The sequence below is a fragment of the Telopea speciosissima genome, chromosome 2 (assembly GCF_018873765.1).
Source record: "Telopea speciosissima isolate NSW1024214 ecotype Mountain lineage chromosome 2, Tspe_v1, whole genome shotgun sequence".
NCBI lineage: Eukaryota > Viridiplantae > Streptophyta > Magnoliopsida > Proteales > Proteaceae > Telopea > Telopea speciosissima.
The window spans coordinates 72,012,617-72,037,339 of record NC_057917.1 but is presented as its reverse complement, the minus strand read 5'-3'; the positions used below and the strand labels follow the sequence as shown (position 1 = coordinate 72,037,339).

The following is a 24,723-nucleotide window of genomic DNA, read 5'->3' as shown; positions in this document are numbered from 1 at the left end:
AAATTCTTTTTCCGTATTTTTTTTTGGTTAGAAACTTGAAACTTGGTAAGAGTCATATAATCAGAGGTCAAATATAATTCTTATATTTTAGTACGAAATGAGGTAGCATCATATGATCTGGTCCGTCCAATTTATATAGGAAGCGTCAACGCATTCATGTATAAATTTTGCACCAGCAGATCCATAAAAATGGATACATGGAAGTCTAATGCAGTGGCAGTTACGTAAATAAATTGAAATCTTGAATATTTCTTTCCTTAGCTACAAAGCGAATTGTGAACGGACCAATTTTCCGTAATATTTTCTCGGTTTCTCTTCACAGCTTCACTTCTTCCTCATAACATTTACAGACAGGGAGGTCTCGTCGCTACGGAAGCAAAGCCCCTCGCTTGCTGTCTCGCAATCTTCTCTATCACTGCTTGTCGTTGCGAGCATTATTTGCGAAGGCTTATTAGTCGCAGCTCTATTATCTGATCTCTTCAGTATCGATATTGCCTGGATCTGTAGGGCTTGTGGTTCTCGATCTCTGATTGCCTGAGTAATTTTTTCGATTTGGGATCTCTTCTCGTTGTTCAGACGCAATAATGGTAACATTTATCGTTCTCATTGTTGTTTTAATTGTTATATTTGGATATTGCTTAGATCTGGGGAACATATAAATCGATTTGTTGTAAGCAATTCAGTTGATGCTTAGGTGCGTGAATTATTTACCTGTTTGTTGGATTTGAAACAAATTGGAGTTTTATTGTTTTCATGCTGGACTTGGCATCAGTTTAGGTTCTGATTCTTCCTCCCTTCCCCTCCCCCCCAAAGATCTGGTTTTTGAATGAAAACTGATAATTTTTTCCCCTTGTTCATTTGAATTGCTTGCGTGGTTGTGTTGCTGCTGCAGCCTCTCAGACTCGAAATTAAGGTATTGCTTTTCACTGAATCTAGATTGTCGTGTAAATAGTTTTAATAATTTTATTTGTTTATGTTTTGTTGAATACACTGCTGATTATAAACTCTGGATCAGAGAAAACTTGCGCAAAGATCAGAAAGAGTAAAATCCGTGGATCTACATCCAACAGAACCATGGTAAAAATAATTATAGTGGGAAATATTACCACATTTTCTGTATATCTGGATTTATTCAAACCTATCACTAGTTTTAAGTGAGAATAAAGTGTGTACTTTTGTAGAAATTTGGTTTGCTAAAGTATAACTTGCATTGAATTACTTCCTCTAGGATTCTCGCAAGTCTTTATTCGGGATCTGTATGCATCTGGAACTACCAGTCCCAGGTAAGGAACTTATCTTCTATACAATTTTTCCCCCTGTTTGAGCGTACATTTCTCTAGTCCCAGATGCCACTTAAACATATGTTTGATGTTGTAGTATTCAACATTTGGAAATTTAATGTGCTTATAGCCAATACTATATGTAGCCACAGTACACTCGATGCACTGAAGCCATTTTCTGGATTAACTCCAATTGAGAAGGCTAGATAGCAAGCCAGATAGATGACAGATAATGCTAATATGAAGTTCATAGTTCCCCCACCCCCCTGTTCTACAATGGTGATGCATCATGGTCATTGGATCTAGAATGAGTGGGGACACACAGGATCCCTCACCAATTTCTCGTTTGTAGGGCGTTTAAGGTTTGTATGGCAACGTTCAAAAAACTGTTTCTGTTGTTTTTGTTCTTTTTTGGAACAGAATGGGATGAAAACTGTATGTGTCATCCGGTTCGTTTTTTTTTTGGATTGAACCGGCAAAAAAAAAATGAAAAAGATTTGGCACAGTTTTGAGAAACACTAAAAAGGAGCTTCAAAAAATAGAAACACAAACTGAAAGCAAAAATGTGTACGATACTAACTTCATATTCACGAATCACCACCACCACCGCCCAAGGTTTTAGTAATCGGTATTGGTCTCGGCCGATACTGATCTGGATCAGACAGATATACCCCTGTTTCCTTTGAAAAAATGATTTTTTTTTTCTACAATTTTACTCCTGTCAATACTGATCTACCGATACGAGATCGGTCAAGAATCGGTATTGGCTGATCCGGTTGATCCGTTACCAATTCCTCAAACCATGCCGCTGCCCCCCCCCACCTCTACCTCCACCTCCACCTCCACCACCAACTCCTCTACCACCACCACCACCACCACCACCACCACCACCTCCACCACCAACTCCGCCACCACCACAGAATAGAAGAAATTATTCTCTTAATATACAATCCATAAATGTGTTTTTTTCCTAGTGGAAGAAACAAATTTTTCCCAGTTTTACCATACAACATTTGTTGATACAGAATTACTCCAAAATCACAGAAACACAAAAAACTGTTTCTGACTCAGAAACAGTTTTTTGGAACAGAAATGTTGCCATACAGAGCCTTAATGGCATATTTTTCATGCAACTCAGATATGGACGTGGGGTACGACTTGTGAGTGATGGATGCCAGTGCATTGTGATATACTATTGTCTAAACACACTCAATACGCATCACATGTCATATTCCATTTAGTGGAATCCTCTAGACTATAATTGTGTAACTATTGTGAGTATATTATATGGAAACAATTATCTCGGTAAAAGAGCAAATTCCTGATCATTGAGTGTCTCTCACTCCCGCAGTTAGATGTGTATGTTTGATTGGTCTGTTTGCATTGTGACTTGCTGACAGTTGTTGCACTTCTTGGTCAAAGGAAGAATTTGGCTTTCATATTTAAAGAATCTTCCAAGACTATTTTATGGGGATGCAGTATTCAGTTGGCAGTTACAACAGAAGAAGAGGAATATCCTGCTGTTTGGTCTAGTCCAGCTTTGAACTAGTTTTCAGGTTTTTTCCAGACCCTGCAGTTCAGTTATGGTTCACCCTAGGAACCAGCAATTGTGGGTTCTATTTTGGACTGTAATTTCTTTAATTTAATATTAGGTTTCTGGGCTTTGCTTACTCTTTTGGATTTGATTTGCTGATTTCTGGATATTGAGGAAAAGAGTTTGATAGGACTTGTCATCAACACTCAAGTTGGCTGGAAAATGTTACTATAATTCCAGTCCTGTTTTCAAGCTTTATTTTATTTCTATTATTTTTATAATTTCGGTTTCCTAGTTGGTTCAAGTTTTCTTTTCAGTTTAGGATTGGTTTAGGCCTTTCTTTTTGGAGTCTGAGTCTGTTTAGCACTATTCTATATAATTTTGTAAGGGACTACAAACCTACCCAGGAATTTATGAATGTAGATAGGCTGTGGCTGCTACTTTGGTCTGTGGATCTCAGGCTTACTCTTGAGGAATTCAAGAGTTTTTTTTTCTGTGGACTCAGGAGTGGACTGTTGTGGAGTAGTTGTTTTCTGCTGTGGATTCAACTGGTTAATCAGGTTGATTCCTAATTATCACCTCTCTCCTTTATCTATATTTTCTCCTACAAAAGGTCAGAATTTCTTAGCTGTGATTCTGTAGTCTGTTTTGTATCTATTTCTATTCACAAGATTAATCGCTACATTAATTTCCAAACAGATCTAATTAATCTTGCTATTGATTCATCCATTGAATCCTATGTTTGGTCTCTGTTTAAAGTTGACTTTTCTTCAATCAATATTAGAATCCTGGTTCAATGCTAATTTCTAAAATTTGGTTTTTGAATCTACTTTCTATTTCTGTTTCTAAATCTTTATTTCCTAAATTTCCAAGTTTCTATATCTGAGTCACTAAGTCTGGTACTTAATAATTTTGGCAGCTGCTAATTCTGGTTTCTAGTTTCTATTTTCTGTCTTGGTTTTGTAACCTGCTGAAAGTGGGATTCTTCCCTACCTCTGAATCTGGCTGTTGGAATATTGTCCAACTTTGATGCCTGACGGTCTATTCTAGTATTCTCCTTGACAAATAAACTACTTGACCCATGTTTTAACTCCCTCAGATGACAAATGCACTACTTGACCCATGTTTCAACCCCCTCAGATCAGTCCTTGTTAAGCTATTGAATTTCTCCAATTCTGATCTTGTGGTTCCTTATCCCTTTGATTCTGGCTTACTTGAGGTTTTATAGGCCCTAATATTAGTTGATTTAGAATAACCCATTATGTGGTCAGTATACGGGTACACCATTATCTTGAATTTGAATATATTTGAGAGAATCTCTTGAATTTGAATTGATTCAAGAGAGTTATGATAAATTCCAGTAAGATGTTATGGGATTTCAGGTTTTTTAGTTTTGATTAAGTAGGATTTTCATGAGTCTCTCTCTCAGAGTGAATTTTGAAGGTGGTTTTTTCTTAAATTATTAATTGAGGTGGAGTCTTGGTGATGTATATGTGGATATTGAGGGTCCATCGGTGGAATTCTTTCCCCCCCCCCCCCGATCTATTTTATGTTTCTATTATTTGTTGCTGTTACCTAGATATAGGCCTCATGGGTATGTATCTCAGGTTCACCTAAATTGTTCCAAGATCCAATTTCAATCTGGGGTTACCCTTTGTTGTTCAGCATAATTTGCTTGTATACAAAGGGCGTAAATGTATTCTTCACCTGTATTTTTGGAAGTTGGACAAGCGATTTTGTGATTCTCTGTAAAATCCACTGCTTGCCAATATTCTGTTTTTGATTAAAAATGATTAAAAGCTTTCCTAGGTTATTTTTATGATGTGGAAATCTCAAAACTAGGTTTAGACTAGTAGACTTTCGGAAGCGGTAAGTGAGCCAAAGCCTTTGAAGACAGGATTTCTAAATATTAAAAAAGATTGCTTCCTGAATGCACGCCTTCTTTTATGATAAGATGGGCATGTAAAATTGTAAATCACTGGATACGTACAAGCGCTGAGGAACTCATTGACCTTGGTAGTCAAGAAACCTAAACACCAATACTGTAATACAAGATTGAGAAAATCCCCAAAAAACATTGAACATTGAGACTTTGATTGAAATATTTCTCTGGGTAATTAGGCATTGATCTTGCATATTATAATAAATGCCTGACACCCCACCAAACTGCTATAGATATGCACCAATGTAAACACTAATCCAAGATTTTACCAGTGCTGTATTAAATTACCTTAAGATAAAGTCAGAACACCTAAAGTAATCCCAGATTCCTGCGAAATTGAAATCACTAAGATACCCCTGAATTTGAAATTAAATATATTGCACTGCATTGGCCATGAAGTAGAAGGGTTGAAGATCGCGACTCTGCATTTGGGTTGACATCTTTGATTAAAACCCTGATTTTGGTGACACACATTAGGGAGCAGTAATAATGCTCTCAAGATATGAGGTGTCTTAACTCTTAATTGGGAATTGGAAACAAATCTGATGCTCTCTCTCTCTTTCTCCACCCCTTCCTGCCCGCCCCCCTCCCCCCCCCAAAAAAAAAAAAAAAAAAAAAAACACACACACACACAATAATGTAGTGTTCTATTAGGAAGAAGGAAAATACTTTGCCTATTTGAGAGGAGATGTTAGGTAAGGGTATCACACTTGGACAGCGAATTAGCAAATTTGTGATCTTTGACTGATCATATCCACACCACTGGTTTCCCCCTGCACCATTTATCTTGGTTGTGAATTCTGGTATTGAACATATGCCTTACATGATTGGGCAAGTTGATATATGAATATAATGGGTTCTGATCCTTTAGGACCTCTTGTGATAGTTGACAATGGTGTGTTTTTGAGGGCTTAATCAACTTGAGACTAAATAAACAACATCTACTGCTATATCAGTTTTTCAGGATCTTGATCAACCTTTATGTAAGTTATAGGGTTTGATTAAAGGCCATAAGATACCAAACTTGATACTTGCAGGCTGCAGACATTCATTATTAACATTTTATAGGAACTAGACATTTCCATTCATGCGCTTGCGAAACCTGCCTATAATGTTCCCTTGACACATTTTATTATTTTTCTCATATCATTTTAACCAAATATTGCTTAGTTGTACGGATAACATATTTTGGACTGTACTAATCAAAAAATTTGCGAATACTTATCCAGACTATGGCAAAGTCTTTTGAGGTCACTGAGTTGCCAGGTACCTTATTCATTTTATGTTTTCTCTCTCTCTCTCTTTTTGGGGGTGGTGGGGTGGGGTTGTGTGGTTCAGGGAGGAGTAGTTGTAATGTTGATTATTCTTGAGGTTGCTAATTTCCTCTTCCATAAAATCATACATTTGCAGTTCGATCAGCAAAATTTATAGCACGCAAGCAATGGATTGTTGTCGGAGCTGATGACATGTTCATACGTGTATACAATTATAATACAATGGACAAGGTCAGAGTGTTCGAAGCACACACAGATTACATCAGGTGTGTGGCAGTCCATCCAACGCTTCCATATGTGTTATCATCATCTGATGACATGCTTATAAAACTCTGGGATTGGGAGAAGGGCTGGATGTGCACTCAAATTTTCGAGGGCCATTCTCACTATGTGATGCAAGTGACATTTAATCCCAAAGACACCAACACTTTTGCTAGTGCCTCCCTTGATCGGACAATAAAGGTTTGACTGGGACTTTGTTGTTAACTTCCTATGTGAATTTTTCATCTATCATTTTCTGTCATACTATGACGTTATGATAAGCTCATTATGTGTTCAGATTTGGAATCTAGGCTCCCCTGACCCAAATTTTACATTGGATGCCCATTTGAAAGGGGTAAATTGCGTTGATTACTTCACTGGTGGCGACAAGCCATATCTGATCACTGGTTCTGATGATCATACCGCTAAGGTTGGAAAACTGACTATTCTTTTTAAATAATGCATGTCTTTTGTAAAATGCATGATCAGTTCGACAATTTCTGTCATTAATTTTATTGGAACAGGTATGGGACTACCAAACCAAAAGTTGTGTCCAAACGCTAGAAGGTCATACACACAATGTTTCTGCCGTTTGTTTCCATCCCGAACTTCCCATAATAATTACAGGCTCTGAGGATGGGACTGTTCGTATATGGCATGCTACCACGTATAGGTACATTCAATAATTATAGGCAATATGATGTGTACTCCTGATGCTATGATCATCTGGACGTTTTCTAATGCATATCTCCTTGAATGTTTCATATGGGTCTAACTTCTGTGTGCTAGCTTTTTTGTTATTCTAAGTGCAATGGATCTTATGTATATTAACATTTCTTAGTTTTTGAATTGTTAAAGCTGGATAGTTCAGATTCACTCAACCTTCTAATTTTCTCCATCTTTTTTTTTTTTTGGGTGTCATTAGCTCATTGTAGTTCTTTAACAATGTAATTTCCATTAAATAACCTGTCAGGACCTGCCTTCAATATTTTTTATGCTGAGACTTTTCTTTTTTTATTTGCTGAATCATTTCCTTTTCACTTCATGTTCTTTTCTCTTATATTTGCCTAGTTCTGGCTTCATCTTCTTCCATTATAACTTATTCAGTTCAAGCATGGGCTCTCAAGCACGCATTCCTCATCAAATGAGGACTGTTGCCCTGCCTTGGAGATATGTACAGAGTAATGAGGTGTATCATAGCATTTCTTTAATTGGTAGACATAATTCTAATTTTCATGTCTCTCTCCTTTGGATGGCTTCGGTTCTCAATGAGTTAAAGTCTCCAATAGGGTTTAAATGGCCTCTTGGCTGCATTAGCTGTGCCTCTCCTTTTTGTCATTTTCCCTCTGTACACTGTACAATTTTGCCCCACCTAGGCCCTTGTTATTATATCGCTGTCTGAAGTTTAAGCTATAAAATGTTTGCCATATCCAAGAACTCCAAGTTTGAAATGATTTACTGACGGTGACTATGAAATCACAGGCTTGAGAACACATTGAATTATGGTCTTGAGCGAGTGTGGGCTATTGGATACATGAAAAGTTCACGCCGGTGAGTGTTTTATCTGTCAAATTTCTGTTTGTTATGTATATATTTCAAAGTCCAAAATATGGTTGCAGTGCATTTAGCTCACTGAAACTTTGTTTGTGCTCAAAGCATGGAAAATTCATTTCATGGAATTTATTTAGGTTTGATGTTTGTCTACAAATATTAGTAACATTTCTTATCCCCACTGTCCCCACTGAAAATTTACAGGGTTGTGATTGGATATGACGAGGGAACTATTATGATAAAAATTGGTCGAGAAGAGCCAGTCGCTAGTATGGATAGTAGCGGTAAAATTATTTGGGCTAAGCATAATGAAATCCAGACTGTAAACATTAAGAGCGTTGGTGCAGATTTTGAGGTTTGAACTCTCGCATTGGCTATTCTCCTTGTTGCATAACTTGAGCCTGCAAGTTGAAAAAACTTCCACCTTTGTTAATGGATGATTCCATCAATGCGTTTTGTATTTTTCAGGTGACAGATGGAGAACGATTGCCTTTGGCTGTGAAGGAGTTGGGGACCTGTGACATGTACCCTCAGGTATGTTGGGCTATCGCTGGCCTTATGCAATTGATAACCGAAATATCACTATTCTGTAATCTCATTTCCCATGTGTGTAGAACCACCACATCACCCCCTCCTCACCCCCACTCCCCGCCCCCCCCAAAAAAAAAAAAAAAAAAAGGTCCGTGGCTTCTCTATGCTTGGGAATTGAACTGACATTATCATGGAGCGCTTAAAACTATATCCCTTACATCCCATTGGTTTGATTGTGGCCTCCCTCAGCTTGAAGAATCCTTTTCAAGGAGTACAGTATTCTAGGGCTTTAGATTTTTTTGCAGATCTACTCTATTTGTCAATGCAATTTGTCAATGCAACATGTCAATGATGGGAATAAACCAGTTGACAAGTGCCAGATAAGTTGGCAAATTTTGATTGGGTTCTTGATGTCACTATGGCCAGTGAGCAGTGACATTTAAAATTGTGACCACTTGCGATGTGGCAAGCATGTGTGAGACATGTCATAGAGGACCCCACTTCCTCCTCATTGATCAATTTAAACTCCAAACAACCAGGGGAAAGTGCCTTTAAAATGAATCCAAAGTGTAAAGTTACAGAAATGCAACTAGATTCCGTAACTGTGAAATTACAATTCTGTAATTTCAAGATACTTTATACCAACTTTTAAACTGCTTCCCCTTCTGTTTTTTGAACTGAAATTGACCAGTGAGATAGTATAGGGCCTTATCACATGGACCTACCCACATCTATCCATGTACGCCACATGGTAAGTGGTGGCAAATGTTAGATTTCTCATCTTATTGTTAGACTTCTTGTCTCTCCCCTCCCTTTTTTCTTAGACAGCTCTCTCTTCTGTCTAATTGGTATTACTTGTTCCATACTCCCATCGTAGTTTAATTTCTCATAAGAAAAGCCTTCGCAACAAGATGTGCAATCCATAAAGCAAAATTAATAGTACTCAGTAATTTTTTACTTGAAATTTGGGGGCTTTTAATGATGGAAATCTTGATTGCAGAAATCCATAAATTGATATATTTCAGATTTGTCACTGCGAGCAATGTTATGAGTTATGATGAAAGTTCAAGTGCTTTTATCTTTTGACACTTCTGCAGTGTTCTAAATGTTAAGGATAAACTTATTAAATGTTAAAGCAGGTTGACATTTTTTGATAAATGTTTCTGATCTATTTTCTTTTGTATTGCAATTTTGCTTTCAGAGCTTAAAGCACAATCCAAATGGGAGGTTTGTTGTTGTTTGTGGGGATGGCGAGTATATCATTTATACTGCTCTTGCCTGGAGAAATAGATCCTTTGGATCAGCCCTGGAATTTGTTTGGTCATCAGATGGGGAATATGCCGTTAGAGAGAGTACATCAAGGATTAAGATTTTTAGTAAAACATTCCAGGTTTGAATCCTATCTTAGTCTCAATTTCTTAAATCTTATTCAACTAAGGGAATTCTGTGCGAGCAACTACTATAGCTGTTTATTTCTTACATTGGAATCTACGCAAAGAGGACACACTTGTCACTTTTCTTGCATTGTCAACATGTGCTGGATGCGGAGTTTCATGTTAATACTGCTGAACACTTCATGTAATTTTCTAGAGAGAGAGAGAGAGAGAGAGAAACTGCTGTGTAAGTATAATCACATGTTTGGGCCTGAATAGATAATTTAATAATTTTTTTTCACTAGTTTTTTTGCTACAGAAAATTATTATTGAATACATATATCGACGTGTTGGTGTATTGAGGTCTGTGCCTGAGACTGGTGCATGTATCATGACCTTGTTATGCATGTTAAAAGGCACCGTCCAACATCTCTCCGCTTTACTATGGTTGTATATAACTTTTTTACCAATGTTGATAAACCAGGTTCCTTGGGCAAATCAACAAGTTTGATCAAAATGGGGTTGCGAGGTTTGACCTGGCCATTTTGGAGGCCAGGTCTGTCTGGGTCTCATAACACTGTATCTAGACTTTTAGTGCTAGTGGTTGTTTGCATAAACCCTAGTTGAGTTGACAGGTTGTTCATCTGGTAATCTCCATCTTCTCTTAGTAGTTGTTTGCATAAACCCTAGTTGGGTTGACAGGTTGTTCATCTGGTAATCTCCATCTTCTCCTATAGTCCTATTCTCTTTTTTTTTTATTTTTAAATTTTACTTCTTTGTGGCATCTATTCCTCTACCTATGACCAGTTCTTTTCTTGCTTCTCTTCATTAGATAAGTAGATAACCTCCATACCTCATAAAACCAGAGTTGTCAAGGCGTTACCCAGGCGCCTTGGTCGCCTAGTTGGTTTCGCCTTGATTTTGGACCCTCCTCGACGCCTTGGGTCACCTAGATGCCATGACAACTTTGACCTCTCCTATAGCCTTCTCTTTTAAACACTAGTCAGTTCGTATTCCTATTCCTATCCCATAACTAGTCAATTAGGTGTGCTTTCCAGTACTCTTTGTTTTCTGTTATTGCATAGCTGAACCCATTATAATACACCTTTAATTTTATAATCCACTCCTTGGACCTGTCTCATCAATCATCTATCTGGCAAACTCTAAGCTAGTCTCACTGTGAAACTGTACTTTTCACCTTTTTAACACCTTAGCTATACCTGGGCAGCATATTGTAAGGCTAAGTCACTAGTGACCGTGAACCCCAGGCAAGATCTCTTACACAACCCAACAAATTTCAGATCAAGCAAGTTCTTGATCTAGGGTTCAGAAGTAGTGATCAATGGAAATAGGCAAACCCAGATTTTGGTTCTGCTTCAAATCACCATTGACCAGTCCCCTTCGGATGTGGGTTTGATTCCCAAAATTTGGTCAGCAACTGATGCACAGCTGGTGAGATCGAAGGCTGAGGGTTTTAGCAAAACCCTTGCAAGGAACAGAATCACAGGATTGATGTTGGGGTCTTTAATCGACAAATTCCGGCAACACTTCTCAGCTGGTTAGTATCAGTCGGTTGAGCCAGCTAATTCACACCTTTAGATGTGCAGCAATCTCAGGGAATAATCACTCTCACTTAAATCGATAGAAAGAAGGATAGGATAGGAGTTGATCGAGTCTCACTTTCTCTCCTAGGCATCTCACCTACTCATAGGCCTCTCACCTCTCAGGAATCTCTCCCACTCAACTGTATCTCACAGCACTCATGTTTGCAAAGCCAAACTCTTCTTCTTTACTCAAAAACCAATATAGGCTGAATACAGCCTTTGCTTTATTTTTAATGTTAATCGGTTACATCAATTGGGCTTCTTTCTTGTGTGGAAAGAAAATCCCTTTGTCCTAATTAGAAACTATTACAAAGTCAATCCAATCCCAATCTAATTAGCTAAAAAACTAAAGAGTCCTAGAATTAGAAACTACCCATTACATAAAGCAAAATCTAATTAAATTGGAAACTAACTTTAGCTAACAAACCCCCCATCAAGGAACAAAAACTATCCCAAAATAGATGAGCATGCAAGCTGTCAGAATCCTCCACACTCTTCTCCATGCATTGACCATGGGCCCACTTGAGATCTGGAAATGATCTCCTTAAGCTGCTGGTCGATATGACAGGAAAATATCTTCTTAAGCTGCTGGTTGATATCGTGTTATATGGGCAGAATGTGGACTTAAACATGCTAGCATGATGGACTTAAATAGCCCCAAAATGTGGGCCTGCTTTGGAGCTTAACTGATGGACCTGTGCTGCATGCCTGCATCACAGCATCCATTCTCTCTCTTAATACCTCAGTGATAGCAATCCTAGGGTTATTTGGTGCTTGATTTCATTGTGGGCACATCTGGTTATGGAGTCCAATTCATATTTTCTACACCAATGTCCCTTGAGAGATTAGGTATACTAAAAAATCTCCAAAAGATGGAAAACAGTAGCTCAATCAATTTTGTTACTCTCCCTTTCTTTTTCCTAATCAGTTTTATGTGGCATTAAGTTTTCCTTCACCCATGGTGAAGATTAAATTCCTTCACCATTGGTGATGCGACCCTATGATTGGACTCCTGTGTCATCATTAACTCCCATCCCCTATTGTACAGGTTGAAAATACCCTTCCCCATGCTAATCAAAGGGTCAGATCTTCATGATGAGGAGATTCTCTTTTCACATGGGCAAAGAAAAACTGGGTCCTTATTTATGGATGCCTATGGAAAAAATAATAATAAAGAAGAGAAGTTTCTTATTTCTTTGCATGTTGCAGTCCATTGGACTCATTGACCTTGTGGATCAACCTACCTAGCCAGGTCTGGGTGTTATTCCCTCTCATTTCGTTCATTTATAATATTTCATCTGCTTACAGCTATTGGCCATTCAAGTTGAGAATAATCTACTAATTAGAAAGCATTGCACAAAATGTGACAGTCCTATTTAGTCTGGCTCTAAATCATGTGTCATTGTTTGAGAAAAAGTAGGATGGGAAAAGTTATGTGAAGATGGAACATCCGATGAACAAACGTCAAAGGTAAAAATGTTGATGCTATGCCAAAGCATAGCTCTTTGGCCAAATGTCCCTTGTTCACATATCTTGGGCAAAACTGATCTTTTTAAGAATGTGACTTGCTTGCATTTCTCATGGTGATTTTGCTAATTTCAATTTGTTAGTGCTGGCCTCATTTTATTCTGCAATCAAATCGGCAGATTGAATTTATTAGTTTTGTACTTGGTTTTCTGGATAGAGTTAAACTGTGGAGATATTTTCAGGAAAAGAAGAGTATACGTCCAACATTTTCTGCTGAGCGTATTTTTGGAGGAACTTTACTAGCGATGTGCTCAAATGACTTTATTTGCTTTTATGATTGGGCTGAATGTAGGTTGCTTCGCAGAATCGATGTGAATGTCAAAGTAAGAATTAATGTAGCTGAGATTGCCCACTTAGTTTATCATTGTTTTTTTTTCTGTACTGTAGTTGATGTCTCAATTCTTTTGTTGTTCTGACAACTCCAGAATCTATATTGGGCTGATAGTGGAGATCTAGTGGCAATTGCCAGTGATACTTCATTTTACATCCTTAAGTACAATGTAAGAATCCCAGTTATACTTCATTTTACATCCTCAAGTTCTGATTTTTCCTACTACTCCCCCACGGCCCCACCCCCACCCCCCCCCCCACAAAAAAAAAGGAGACGTGTTCTGCTGTGCTATGCTTTCTTTTCAATGATTAATGATATGATAGGTTGGGTCTGCATTCAGGAATTTATATAAAATTGGATCCTATACTTTGTGGTTGGAACTTGTATTTTCTTTACTGAATTTTGTTACTTAATGTGGCAGCGAGATATTGTGTCATCTTATTTAGACGGTGGAAGAGCAGTAGATGAGCAGGGTGTTGAGGATGCTTTTGAGCTTCTCCATGAAACAAATGAGCGAGTCAGGACAGGAATATGGGTTGGGGACTGTTTCATTTACAACAACTCTTCTTGGCGACTTAACTACTGTGTTGGTGGCGAGGTATACTGTATATATGGACTTTGGGTTTGCAAATACATTTTTGCTAAGTCTTAGTTCGGTTTGTTTTATAAAAAGTTTGTAATTTATAATTTCATGAATAGCTTGCAGTCATCTTGATACTTAATTATGACAATTCAGGTTACGACCATGTTTCACTTAGATCGGCCCATGTACTTGTTGGGCTATCTTGCTAGTCAAAGTCGGGTGTATCTTATAGACAAAGAATTCAAGTGAGTGTCCTGGGGTGCTGGTCTTCTTCCGGTGCTAACTATTGTTATGGTCATTTTCTTCTCTTATGGTTCATGTTCTCCACATGCAGTGTTATGGGATACACCTTGCTTCTTAGTATGATTGAGTATAAGACTCTTGTGATGCGTGGAGACCTAGAACGGGCAAATGAAGTCCTACCCTCGATTCCAAAGGAGCATTATAATAGGTATGCTTCATATTCTACCAGTTTATTACTTATTTTGTTCGGAAAAATGTTAAAGCACTATTGTTAGTTATCATTTCCTTTATATAATGTGTACATCTTATCCATGAAATATTCATGAGATTGCTTAAGATGATACCCGGAAAAAATGAGTTCCTTCATGTTCTATTGCATCATGTTTGTTTATCATTCGTCCACCAAGAAAATATTTGTTTCTTTTTCTGAATTGAAGATTCTTAAGCTTTTTCGACGCCTTAGATCCTGAAAAAAAAAGTGCTTTCGATGCAGTGTGGCTCGTTTTTTGGAATCACGAGGTATGCTAGAGGAGGCACTAGAAGTAGCTACGGATCCCAATTACAGATTTGATCTGGCCATCCAACTTGGGAGACTAGAAGACGCAAAGGTATGGCTCTGTTGATGGTATGTAGCTAGCAGAGTGACCATTATTAGAGTTCCAAAGTTATTCAGGCAATTGATCTTCTTTCACCAAAATACTGTCTTGTAATCATTCCCTTCTCTTTTTTTAAAGACGTAATTTATTTTTTCTGCAGGCAATTGCCACAGAAGTACAGAGTGAATCGAAATGGAAGCAGTTGGGAGAATTAGCAATGTCTACTGGAAAGGTATTATGGTTATAATGAATAGATCCTAGGCAAGTTATTTTCTCTGATGCTACCTATACAGTTCAGAGCAAAATATACATATTTGCATAAACAAGCCCAAGTGTTCTGGAAAGTTAAGTTTTATTGATTGAGATCCAATCTTAACTTTGTGGAAACTGCTAAATGGCCAAGTAATGTGTTCTTGTCTGAAACTACAGAAATTCTCTCTTGTTCAGTGGGTTGGAATGTTCCCCTTCCCTGTCAAGGGTCCAAAAGAAAGGGCTCTGTCAGACAGAAGGGAAAAACAAGGGGGTGGAGGGTGGTCAGTTAGTCAGTATAATCCAGTTCGTGGATAAGATATTTCTGTTAGTAGAGTCTTAGTCTGTTTTAACCTTTATGGATTTATTCATCCTCTTTCTTTTCTTGCCTCGCCTGCTTTTCCCCAATGTGCTTTCCCCCTTTTACAGTTCATACTTCATCCAATGTGAGTGTACAATTAAAGGGAATATGTTTTGAACTATTGATTAAATGCTGGCTTCCTTGCTGCAGTTAGAAATGGCAGAAGAATGTTTACAACATGCAATGGACTTGAGTGGATTGTTGCTTCTCTACTCTGCTCTTGGAGATGCTGAAGGAATCTCAAAGCTTGCATCTCTTGCTAAAGAGCAAGGGAAGAATAATGTTGCATTTCTCTGCCTATTTATGCTAGGAAAATTGGAAGAGTGCCTCCAACTATTAGTAGAGAGGTAAAGTCTTTGGACCTTTCATATATGTCCGCAGACGTAGAGCTTCCGTGGTTGACACTCTTCCCGGCATTTTCTTTGGCAGCAACCGGATACCTGAAGCTGCTTTGATGGCCCGTTCCTACCTACCAAGCAAGGTCTCAGAGATAGTTGCAATTTGGAGAAATGATCTCAACATGGTAGGTTCCTTTATGTGTTATTTATTTGCTCTTTGTTATAGTTCAATCTGATTAGCTTGGGAGGGGTGGTGTTACATTTGAATTCTAAAAAATTGATACAATTATTTTCCCTGTTGTACAGATTAACCAAAAAGCTGCAGAGTCTTTGGCAGATCCCCAAGAGTACCCTAATCTATTTGAGGACTGGCAGGTTGCTCTTGCCGTTGAATCTAAGGTTGCAGAGGGAAGGTAAAATGATTCAATTTTGTGATGGAGAGTGTAGCTTAATATTATCAACTTTGATCGTGTTAAATATAAGGCCATCACTGAATAATGTTGCAGATAGATATGCCTTTTGTTTTCTTGCTACTAAAATTTGCTTCATTTTTTTATGAACTTATTTTATATTTTATTTCATTTTTTCTATTCTTTTAGGGGCATTTACCCTCCTGCGGAAGAATACTTGAGCTACGCCGAGAAATCAACAAATGCCAACCTTGTGGAAGCTTTCAAAAGCATGCAAATCGATAGAGAGGAAGAGGCACCATTGGAAAATGGAGATACTGATACTGGTCATGAGGTATGGTTTGGTTACATAATCTACTGTGTAAACTGTAAACAGTGACATTTCCTAGTATCTTCATGTACTTGCACTTTGACAGCAGCTGATATTGGTTTAACATTTGTGTTTTTAGAAGGATGTACCTGACTACCTGTTTAAGTTATATTTCAATTGTGGAATAGTTTTCCGTTTTAGATAGATTAATAAACATTAATGTCAGTTTATCCATTGTTGGCTGAAATTATTTTGATAGGTTCATGCAGTAGTAGTTGAAATTTGATATGTTTTCATCCTTTCCTGTAATTGAATAATGCTTGGTAAATTGTGAGGCAGTGTTTTTTATCTTGTAATCAAACATGGACAAGCTGAGACTAATATCCTTTTTGTCATTCCTCATTCTTGATCTTGACTCATATTTTTTGTGTGTTCCCACGAGAACCTCAAGTAGCAAATTCCTTTGTCAGCAATATCCAAAGGCTATAGCAGAGACAGAAGCAAGAGAGAAGTATATAGATTCTAGTGCTGATTTTCTTTGTATTGTTGAGAAGCAGCAGTAACTTTGTACGAATATTGGAGTAGGAATTTGATATATGTTAGAGATTTTGATGTGGTTTGCCGAAAAACTAGGGATTTCAGTTACTTTTTTGTATCACATATTTAATACACTATTCTCAAGAACATTTCTTTCTTACAGAAGTATTTGTTAAATTGCATAATTGGTAGAAGCCCTCATGGAAGAAAAGTGATTTTATGCCTTGTTGACTGGAGAAACCGGATCTAGAGGAGAAAAAAAAAATTTAAGACAGGACTATAGGAGTTCATATGGTCTGATATAGGTTTGGGCCATTGCGCTATGGATTTGTGGTGCAAGACCAGACCTTTAATAATATACTGGAACTAATCTCGCAAACAGGATCTCAAGAATACACTCAGAACCCCAAAGTTAACTCAAGGTCAACATGGTCAGCAAAAAAGATAACCTTCTCAGATGAAGGTCAAACTTGAGATTTCTAATCCTTTCGATGAATAATTACACCCCTTGAATGGATAAGTATTTTGAGAGTAATTAGAAGATTTCGACTCAGAGTGGGAATCTGGGAAAAACTGTGAAGAATAGTCAATCTGAAATTAAATCAAATGAGACCAATAGGATTGCCTCAAACTCTAGCCAAGTTCTACCCTTGGTAGATGCTATTAAACCCCTCTAACAGAGTTCCAATCCAATGGTAAGATCAGAACTAATTAAAGAAATAAAATTCTGGAATGCAAGAGTTGCAGGTTTTGGGTGATTTTAGATAGCTGCCAAGATACTGATCTGATGCCCACCAAACTGAGGTTGAAGGTCACCTAGGGAATGCTCTTTGATGTGCCAAAAGTTGGGGCTAGTCGGTTACCGAATCGGATTTAATTTAAAGATCAATCCAGGCTGAAATAGGCAGAAAAACAGAGCGTCCACTGGTTTGTTAAACCTGAAATTAAGCTTTGATCTGACCTTGCCTAATTTTAAGAATCTGATATAGATTGAAGAATAATATATCCTCTTGAAATCAGAGCCTAATACAATCCAGCAGCCTTGGTAATTGACAGAACTCAAAACAATATTCAGTTGCAGAAAAACATAGTATAAACAGGAAGAAGAAGGGAAGAAGAACGTATCTCAGGTTAAGGCATAACACCCACACCGTCTCTCACAACTCTGGCCAAATAATATCTGGCTTAGCAGCCTTACATTGCTAAAATAGAATGAACATCACAAGTCCTAATCCAACTAGGAAAACTAGAAATCAACTCCTAGTTTGAGTAGGAGTTATTACATTGCAATCAACTCCTAGTGTGAGTAGGAGTTATTACATTGCTTGCTAAAATTATAAGCAACTAATACCAATAATCCTAAGTCTATTGGGAATGAAAATAAAGCTAATAAGCTCCTACTAATCCAAAACCAACAGAATCTAGTTGGAATGTAAAACTATCTCCTAATTCAACTCTAAATAGAGTTCAAAATACTAGTCTATTCCTACGTATCCTACTTTGCAAATAAAAGAAAAAAAACTACTAAAGAAACAACTTCCAAACCTTAGTGGACCAAAAACCTAGGTTGGCCCGTTTCCGTCTGGGTTTGGGTTTCCAAACTCGGTCATGCTGGTCCAACCAGTCAAATGCTATTGCATCACTGCCACTTTCCTTTTATTATTTACTAAATGAAAACGAAAAAGCAAAAAACTATATATGATACCAGGTTCAGCATGACCTCCACTCTGCTAGCGTTCCATTTTTTACCCCACTCCTTTCACAAGCAAGTTGGTTGCAGATCCTGAGTTCTCCAGTCATGTGTTAAACGACCAAGATCAGAGAAGGAAGTAGGAACAGAATGTGGAAACCTAAAACTCACTCTAGGATTTTGGTGGGAATCCACATGTAATACATGCCTCAACCATATATTAGAGTACATGAAATATGGCCGAAAATATATGTTAAACCAATGCCTTACTAAGATGTTGTATGGTAAAACCATGGTAGAAGGTTTTGACGAAATTTCGCGAAATGAACCAAAATATTTTGTTTCGCAGGCTGTCCGAACAAAGCAACCTGCGATATTGAAGGATTGCAATGTTTCGAGTCTTTTGCTTCATTCGCTGGTATTTCGGTCGAAGCTATTCAAAGCCTTTCGTATAAATTCCATAATTCAAGAGAAATGGGTTGAAATTTCGACTCATTTCTGCTAGTTTCAGCAGTGATAGGCTTTTTCTTTTTGGGTCATCTCCAAGGCCCATAGGCCACTAGGGGTTGGCGTCCCAACTCAAGGAAGGGCAGCCAGGGTGTAGGGGAGGGGAGGGGGAATAACAGGATGTACACATCCGATGGGGGGGGGGGAGAGTCGAACATGCGACCTCTCCCTGGACTTAGGCAGCGTTCTACTGCACTGGCAGCCACCACCACACCAAGAGGGGCTTCCCCCAGCAGTGAAGGTTGAAAAACCCAGTTTTTGTGCTTTCTTGGCCAAATCGTTGCTGTACAAGGTTGGAACAAGTACCTGGGCAGTAGAGGAACATAGTGGAAGTGAAGACTTGCTGGCTTTGCTGCTTTGGTACTAGGAGTCTAGGACTCTAGGATGGGCATAGAGGTGACCATAGTTGTCACGGTGTCTAGGCAACCCAAGACGTTGGAGAGGGTCCAAAATCAAGGCGACACCAACAACTCAACAAGGCACCCAAGTTGACCAAGGCGCTTGGACGCCTAGGCGTCGCCTTGACAACTTTGCAGGTGACTTGTTGCATGTATTGTTAACTCCGCTATATTTGATTCTTTGTAACAAACCATGTATGATCCATGACTTATGATATGGTTTATAATTTGATGTCTATTCATTCCGAATGCATGTTTAAGTTGTTTTACTTGAATTATGTGTTCTAGTACTAAACATTTTGTTATGAAGTACTGCTCAGTTACATAGATTCATTATTCATTTCAGGTGGAAGAAGAGAATGGAGAAGAGGGCCAAGAAGAGGCCATCGAAGTGGATGCCGATTCTACAGATGGAGCTGTCCTTGTTAATGGAAACGAGGCTGACGAAGAGTGGGGTACGAATAATGAAGGAACTCCGTCAGCCTAAAAGCAATTGGTTGGGCAAGTGTGAAAATCCAATTTTTGTTCCGGTGATTAATTGTTTTCTTCCACTATAATGTGCCCTTTAATACGGCTCCTATTTTCACCAATATTATTATTATTATTATTATTATTACTTATCTTTTAATTGTTAATGGCTGCTATTTATATTAATGGGGTTTGTAACTTTGTATACAATGGGTTGCTGCAGGGGCGCTCCCATCTATTCTTGTGCACCCATCTTTTCGAGAAGAAAACCTTTGGCCTCTTTGTGAATTCTCTTATATTATTACTACCTATGCTACTATGATTGATATTATTTTAGGAATATTCCTGTACACTTAAGAAAGCATGAATGTACCTCAAACTGAATGCAATTGTGAAATTTCTGTTCTTCTTAGAATCACAATCTGTTTTTTTTGGTTGGTGGGGAGGGGGGGGGGAGTCGAGGTGTTGGTTTTTGTTAGAAAAGAAGTCACTATAGGAATGTCCAATATTTCTGGGTGGAAACTTTAGGCTCAAATTATCATTTTTTTTTCATTGGGGTTCAGGTTTTATTCCTCATGTCCATTTTGGGCAGATGACTCTAGCTTGAGGTAAAGCTTTGATCAGTGGGTTGGATGATGAATCCCTTCACTCTGAGTTACATGTGCATAGTGTAGTTTCTATGTGCTTCATGGTATTCACTGTTAGCAGATCCTTGACTCACTCATTGAAGGTATCTCTTAACCCATTTGATTGAAATACACTTTGCATGGAAATGTCCCATTTCAGCAGTTATTTTTGCTGCAATAGAGTCTCCGCATCAGATCCTAACTTGTGGTATCGTATTATGCCTTCCATCCAAGTGATTGTCTTCTTGCACTATGAATTTAAAAGGAGTGGTTTGGTAACTAAGTCTTAAATTTATTACAACACCATGTTCATTGAAGTTATTATCTCACTTGGTATCCCTTTAGGGCTTCCTAATTCTAAATATCTTTGGTCATTTGCACTTGAGCAATCTTTTCATTAAATTACTGTAATTGACTTTTACCACATCTCTTTAATTTTTTAAAGAACTATTAGAGACAAAGTCTCAATGGTGCCTTGTGATTTTATCATTAAAAGAAGTCTTGCGACTTGATGGTTTAATTGGTGTTGATGGGCCTGATTGTTTGTCCTTTTGATTACATGGCAGTGCTTACGCCACGTCACTTGATCCCATGAAGACAGCCGGTTCCAGCTGTTATACACCCTATTTTGAAGGTGAGGAAAGTGCCAGTGCACAGATTGACTCCATTTTCAATTCTCTTTCTTCAGTAATTCACTATCTCTGGTTATCATTAACCGTGGAACAATACTTAGTATCCATGGATCATTTTGGGTTTGTTCGGTAAATGCTTAGGCTTTACCTGATTATGGATCTGCCAGAATTTCTAGCTCAAAGTATTTCCTGGTTAATTGATCCCTAAGATTGGATTAATTATATTCACAATGTTCTGGTTAAATAATCAGCTGTTTTTGTTGGGTTGTTTAAGGGGTGGGTGGTTCTATAATCTGATCTACCGGGAATAGTGATGTCTAGGTTAAGGTGTCACTATTGCATGTTCCCGAGAGACCCTACAGTCTTACATGGGTACAGTAGAAAATATTCAGCTGTGATGAGGGAATTGTTGCAGCTACTGACACATGGAAGTTGTGATGAAGTTGACAGAACAGATTTGCCATTCCCCGCCCCCTTATTTGTCTTTTCATCTGTAAGGGTTTTATTCTTGTTGAATTGGGGTATTCAGTTCAGAATGTCATTTTAGTTTTTCTCATTACAGGTTCTCAAGGAGATTCTGGAAAGGGATTTCCCAAAACAAAGTATGTTTCAATTTACTAAGTTTTGAAAACCTTAATCACAGCCTTGAGTTTCAGTGATGTAGTAGAATACTCATCTGGTGAAGGAAAAGAGTTTCCTTCACATGGCAGAAAATGGACCCCTAGGTTGCACAATATATTCATAACTAAGTATTAGAAATATTTTGAAAGATAGAATTAAGAGAATTTAGAATAAAAACAAAAATATTAATTTGTTATTTATATTGCTTTATATTAAAATTAATTAAATTAATATAAAATAATAAATGAATGTTTTTCTTCCTATGTCACTATGCCTAGTGATGTAATGGCAGTACATGAGTTAGTCCATTTGATTGAGGACCCCACATACATCTCAATGACCAAATTTTAGTCCAAAGTATCCGATTCAACATTTTAGTAAAATTTACCGAAGTGCCATCATATGGAGATGAATATAAAATACAAAATGTCATCTTTTGTAATTTTAGCTGCTTCTACTCGTTTTAAGTTGAAATTGTACCAATGAGATGCTTGCTTGGTCCTTTGTCTAATGGACTAACCCATGTAATGCCATGTGGCAAATAGTGAAGTGCTATACTTCATTAAGCCTAGGCATAGTGATGCCTAGAGAAGGATCCATGAATGAAATAGACAAAATTTTTAAGTTCTATGCGTAAATTTAGGTCATCACTAAATAGTTTCAACTCCTCCATTTTAGGGGAACTTAAACTCAAATGTCCATTGATAAAACTGATGGCATCCCAAGATACTGATACTAAGCCAAGGTTTATTGTGAACGAATCGGATCCTCCGACGATTTATCCTGATCCTCTTGTTCAAAATCGTCGATTAATTTGTATGACCATCAAGGAAACCTTTTAAGGATTTCTTTTATTGCAATAGTTTGTTGTTTTTTTTTTTTTTAATATTTTATTTTAGTTCTTTGATATTTGGATCAATTCTAACAACATTGAATAAAAATCTAAAATATTTTGCTTGATTCTTTGAATCAGTTCTGTGATATGGGGACCTGGTTTATTCCACTTTCACTTGATATTACTTCCCAATTGGCTAACCAAGAAATGGGGATAAAGCACCCTTTTCTGAGGTTGATTTGAGGGTTGCCATCTGATTTTGGGTGCGTTCCTAGTGGGATTTTTCCTTTGATTCTTTTGCTTGAGCTAGTGTGGATTCCCTCAACATGGGTGAGAAATTTTTAAGGCCACAAGTGGGGTTGTTGGAAGATTGCAACTCTGGGCAATTATGTGGTGGAGGGAAGAACCCTAATGCAACTTTTCCTACTTCCTATTTGTCGGTGGAGTAATTTGCTTCCTTCTTTTGTGGTGAATCCATCTTAGAGATGATTGGTGAGTGTCACCTAGGAGGTCTCTGTCGATTGGCTGTAGAAGAGAGAGAATCAATACAAAGAAAGCAGGATGGGCTGTCAACTGCTGCTAAAGGGTAGCTTTTCTGAGGAGCCCTATTAAGCATGGAAAGTGCTTTTTAGTTGGTGGGGGAGGGGTGGGAAAGATCTCTTTCCGACTCCATTCATTGTCCTTTTTTCTTCTTATTCTTAATTGCAATTTGGTAAAAAGTATGTTCTAGTTGCAGATGTTTTGATAATGCTCGTATCTGTCATCTCTGCAGGTTTATCCTCAGGAGAGAGGCCAGAAAGAGGCAATTCAGGGGACCGGTTGTTTTCGGGGTAGCCTGGAGTGGTGTGGTGTATTTTGTGGAGCCCATGGGATTTTTCATCATAGCCAATACAGATGGTTATGTAATCAGTTTCCAACTCCAATTGGTTTAGTGGCATATGTTACTTGGAAGCTTTCCTTAATGTACCATTGTGAGTTACAGTAGCAGAGTTGTGTTAGAGATGACTTGTTCAGGTTCAACCCTTCTTCCCCATAATTTTTTTAAATGTTATTCTCTCTCTCTCTTCCCTTTCTTATTATGCCAATCATTTGATCATTTCTAAATAGAAAAGCTGGTAGGGTTTGTGCTTAAAGAAATATGGATAATTGTTAAGTAGAGGAGTTGTGAAAGTTATTATATATTGACCAAAGTTGTTTGGACTTTGGGTATGAGCTGGCTTCTTCAGTTTAGGGTTTAGTTGGGTTATAGTTGTAAGATTCGGAAGCTAAGCGTTGGATCTCTTTCCCTCTCTTTTTTTTTTTTTTATTCCTCTTGTGGGGTGGGGGCTGGTGTTCTTTTTAATGCTGTGGGGTTGGGGTTTGGGTCCAAATGCCCAATGATTGAGAGACCTGTTCTCACTTGTCGACAATTGAGTATTCAAATAAAAACCAACTAATGCTAACCTTTTTCATATAAGAAATTATATGATTTGGAGTTGATTATGTGGCCACCACACCCTAACATAGCATCTGGAACGATCACCCTCACTGGGTCACCTTAATAGTCGGTGTCCCATCTCCCATACCCTTCATTCATCTTTTGTGACTTTTGAAAGGGAAAAGGTTTAGTTGCCAGGGGAGGCTATAGTACCCCCCCCCCCTTCTCTCTCTCTCTCTCTCTCATTCGTATGGAATGACCTCGTTGCTCTCTCATGAATGAAACTGTTGCTGTTTTGTTGTACTCGTCTATGCTGTTTGCTCAAAAAACCTTTTTTTCCCTCTAAAATCAGGAGAGCGAGTTTTTCATTACCATGTTGACTGAATTTTAAAATGCCTTCCACTGTTTCTTGGCATCCATCCGATGGCTATTGATAACGCAACATGGCTGGAGGAAAACTCGGTCTTTAAAATTGTAAAAAAATGAATATTAATAGAAAGGAATAAAGATGGAGTTGGCTTGATAATTGACATAAGTAAAATCTATAATTTTTTTTTTGCAATTTTTTTCCCAATAATGAGGTTGAAAATCGAATTATTCAATTGGAGGTCTTAACACTTACCAACGAGGAGAGAGATTGTGGAGTCCATGTGAGAAAGTGTGGAGGAATCTACACACCGGCGGCGTCGCAATC

The 24,723-nt window shown here is 38.0% G+C and overlaps 1 protein-coding gene across 4 annotated transcripts; it reads left to right on the top strand.

Moving 5' to 3' along the window:
• The first annotated feature begins 356 nt into the window (after positions 1–356).
• LOC122649538 (coatomer subunit beta'-1-like) lies at positions 357–23,665 on the top strand. Of its 4 annotated transcripts, none has more exons than XM_043842724.1 (26): positions 357–587; positions 893–913; positions 1,016–1,077; positions 1,229–1,283; positions 5,986–6,022; positions 6,167–6,492; positions 6,590–6,721; positions 6,816–6,964; positions 7,774–7,842; positions 8,047–8,197; positions 8,311–8,376; positions 9,575–9,763; positions 13,060–13,200; positions 13,303–13,377; positions 13,630–13,806; positions 13,945–14,036; positions 14,126–14,242; positions 14,528–14,642; positions 14,791–14,862; positions 15,391–15,587; positions 15,670–15,763; positions 15,885–15,991; positions 16,178–16,322; positions 19,777–19,885; positions 21,091–21,158; positions 23,385–23,665. In XM_043842724.1, the coding sequence occupies exons 1-25, from the start codon at positions 585–587 to the stop codon at positions 21,117–21,119; spliced, it is 2,730 nt and encodes a 909-aa protein (XP_043698659.1). In that variant the 5' UTR covers positions 357–584; the 3' UTR covers positions 21,120–21,158; positions 23,385–23,665. The 4 variants fall into 4 exon arrangements, 1 of the variants encoding a protein (XP_043698659.1); XR_006331304.1 differs by having other exon boundaries at positions 358–587; positions 19,777–19,960; XR_006331302.1 differs by having other exon boundaries at positions 358–587; positions 16,178–16,323; positions 19,775–19,931.
• The last annotated feature ends 1,058 nt before the right edge of the window (positions 23,666–24,723 follow it).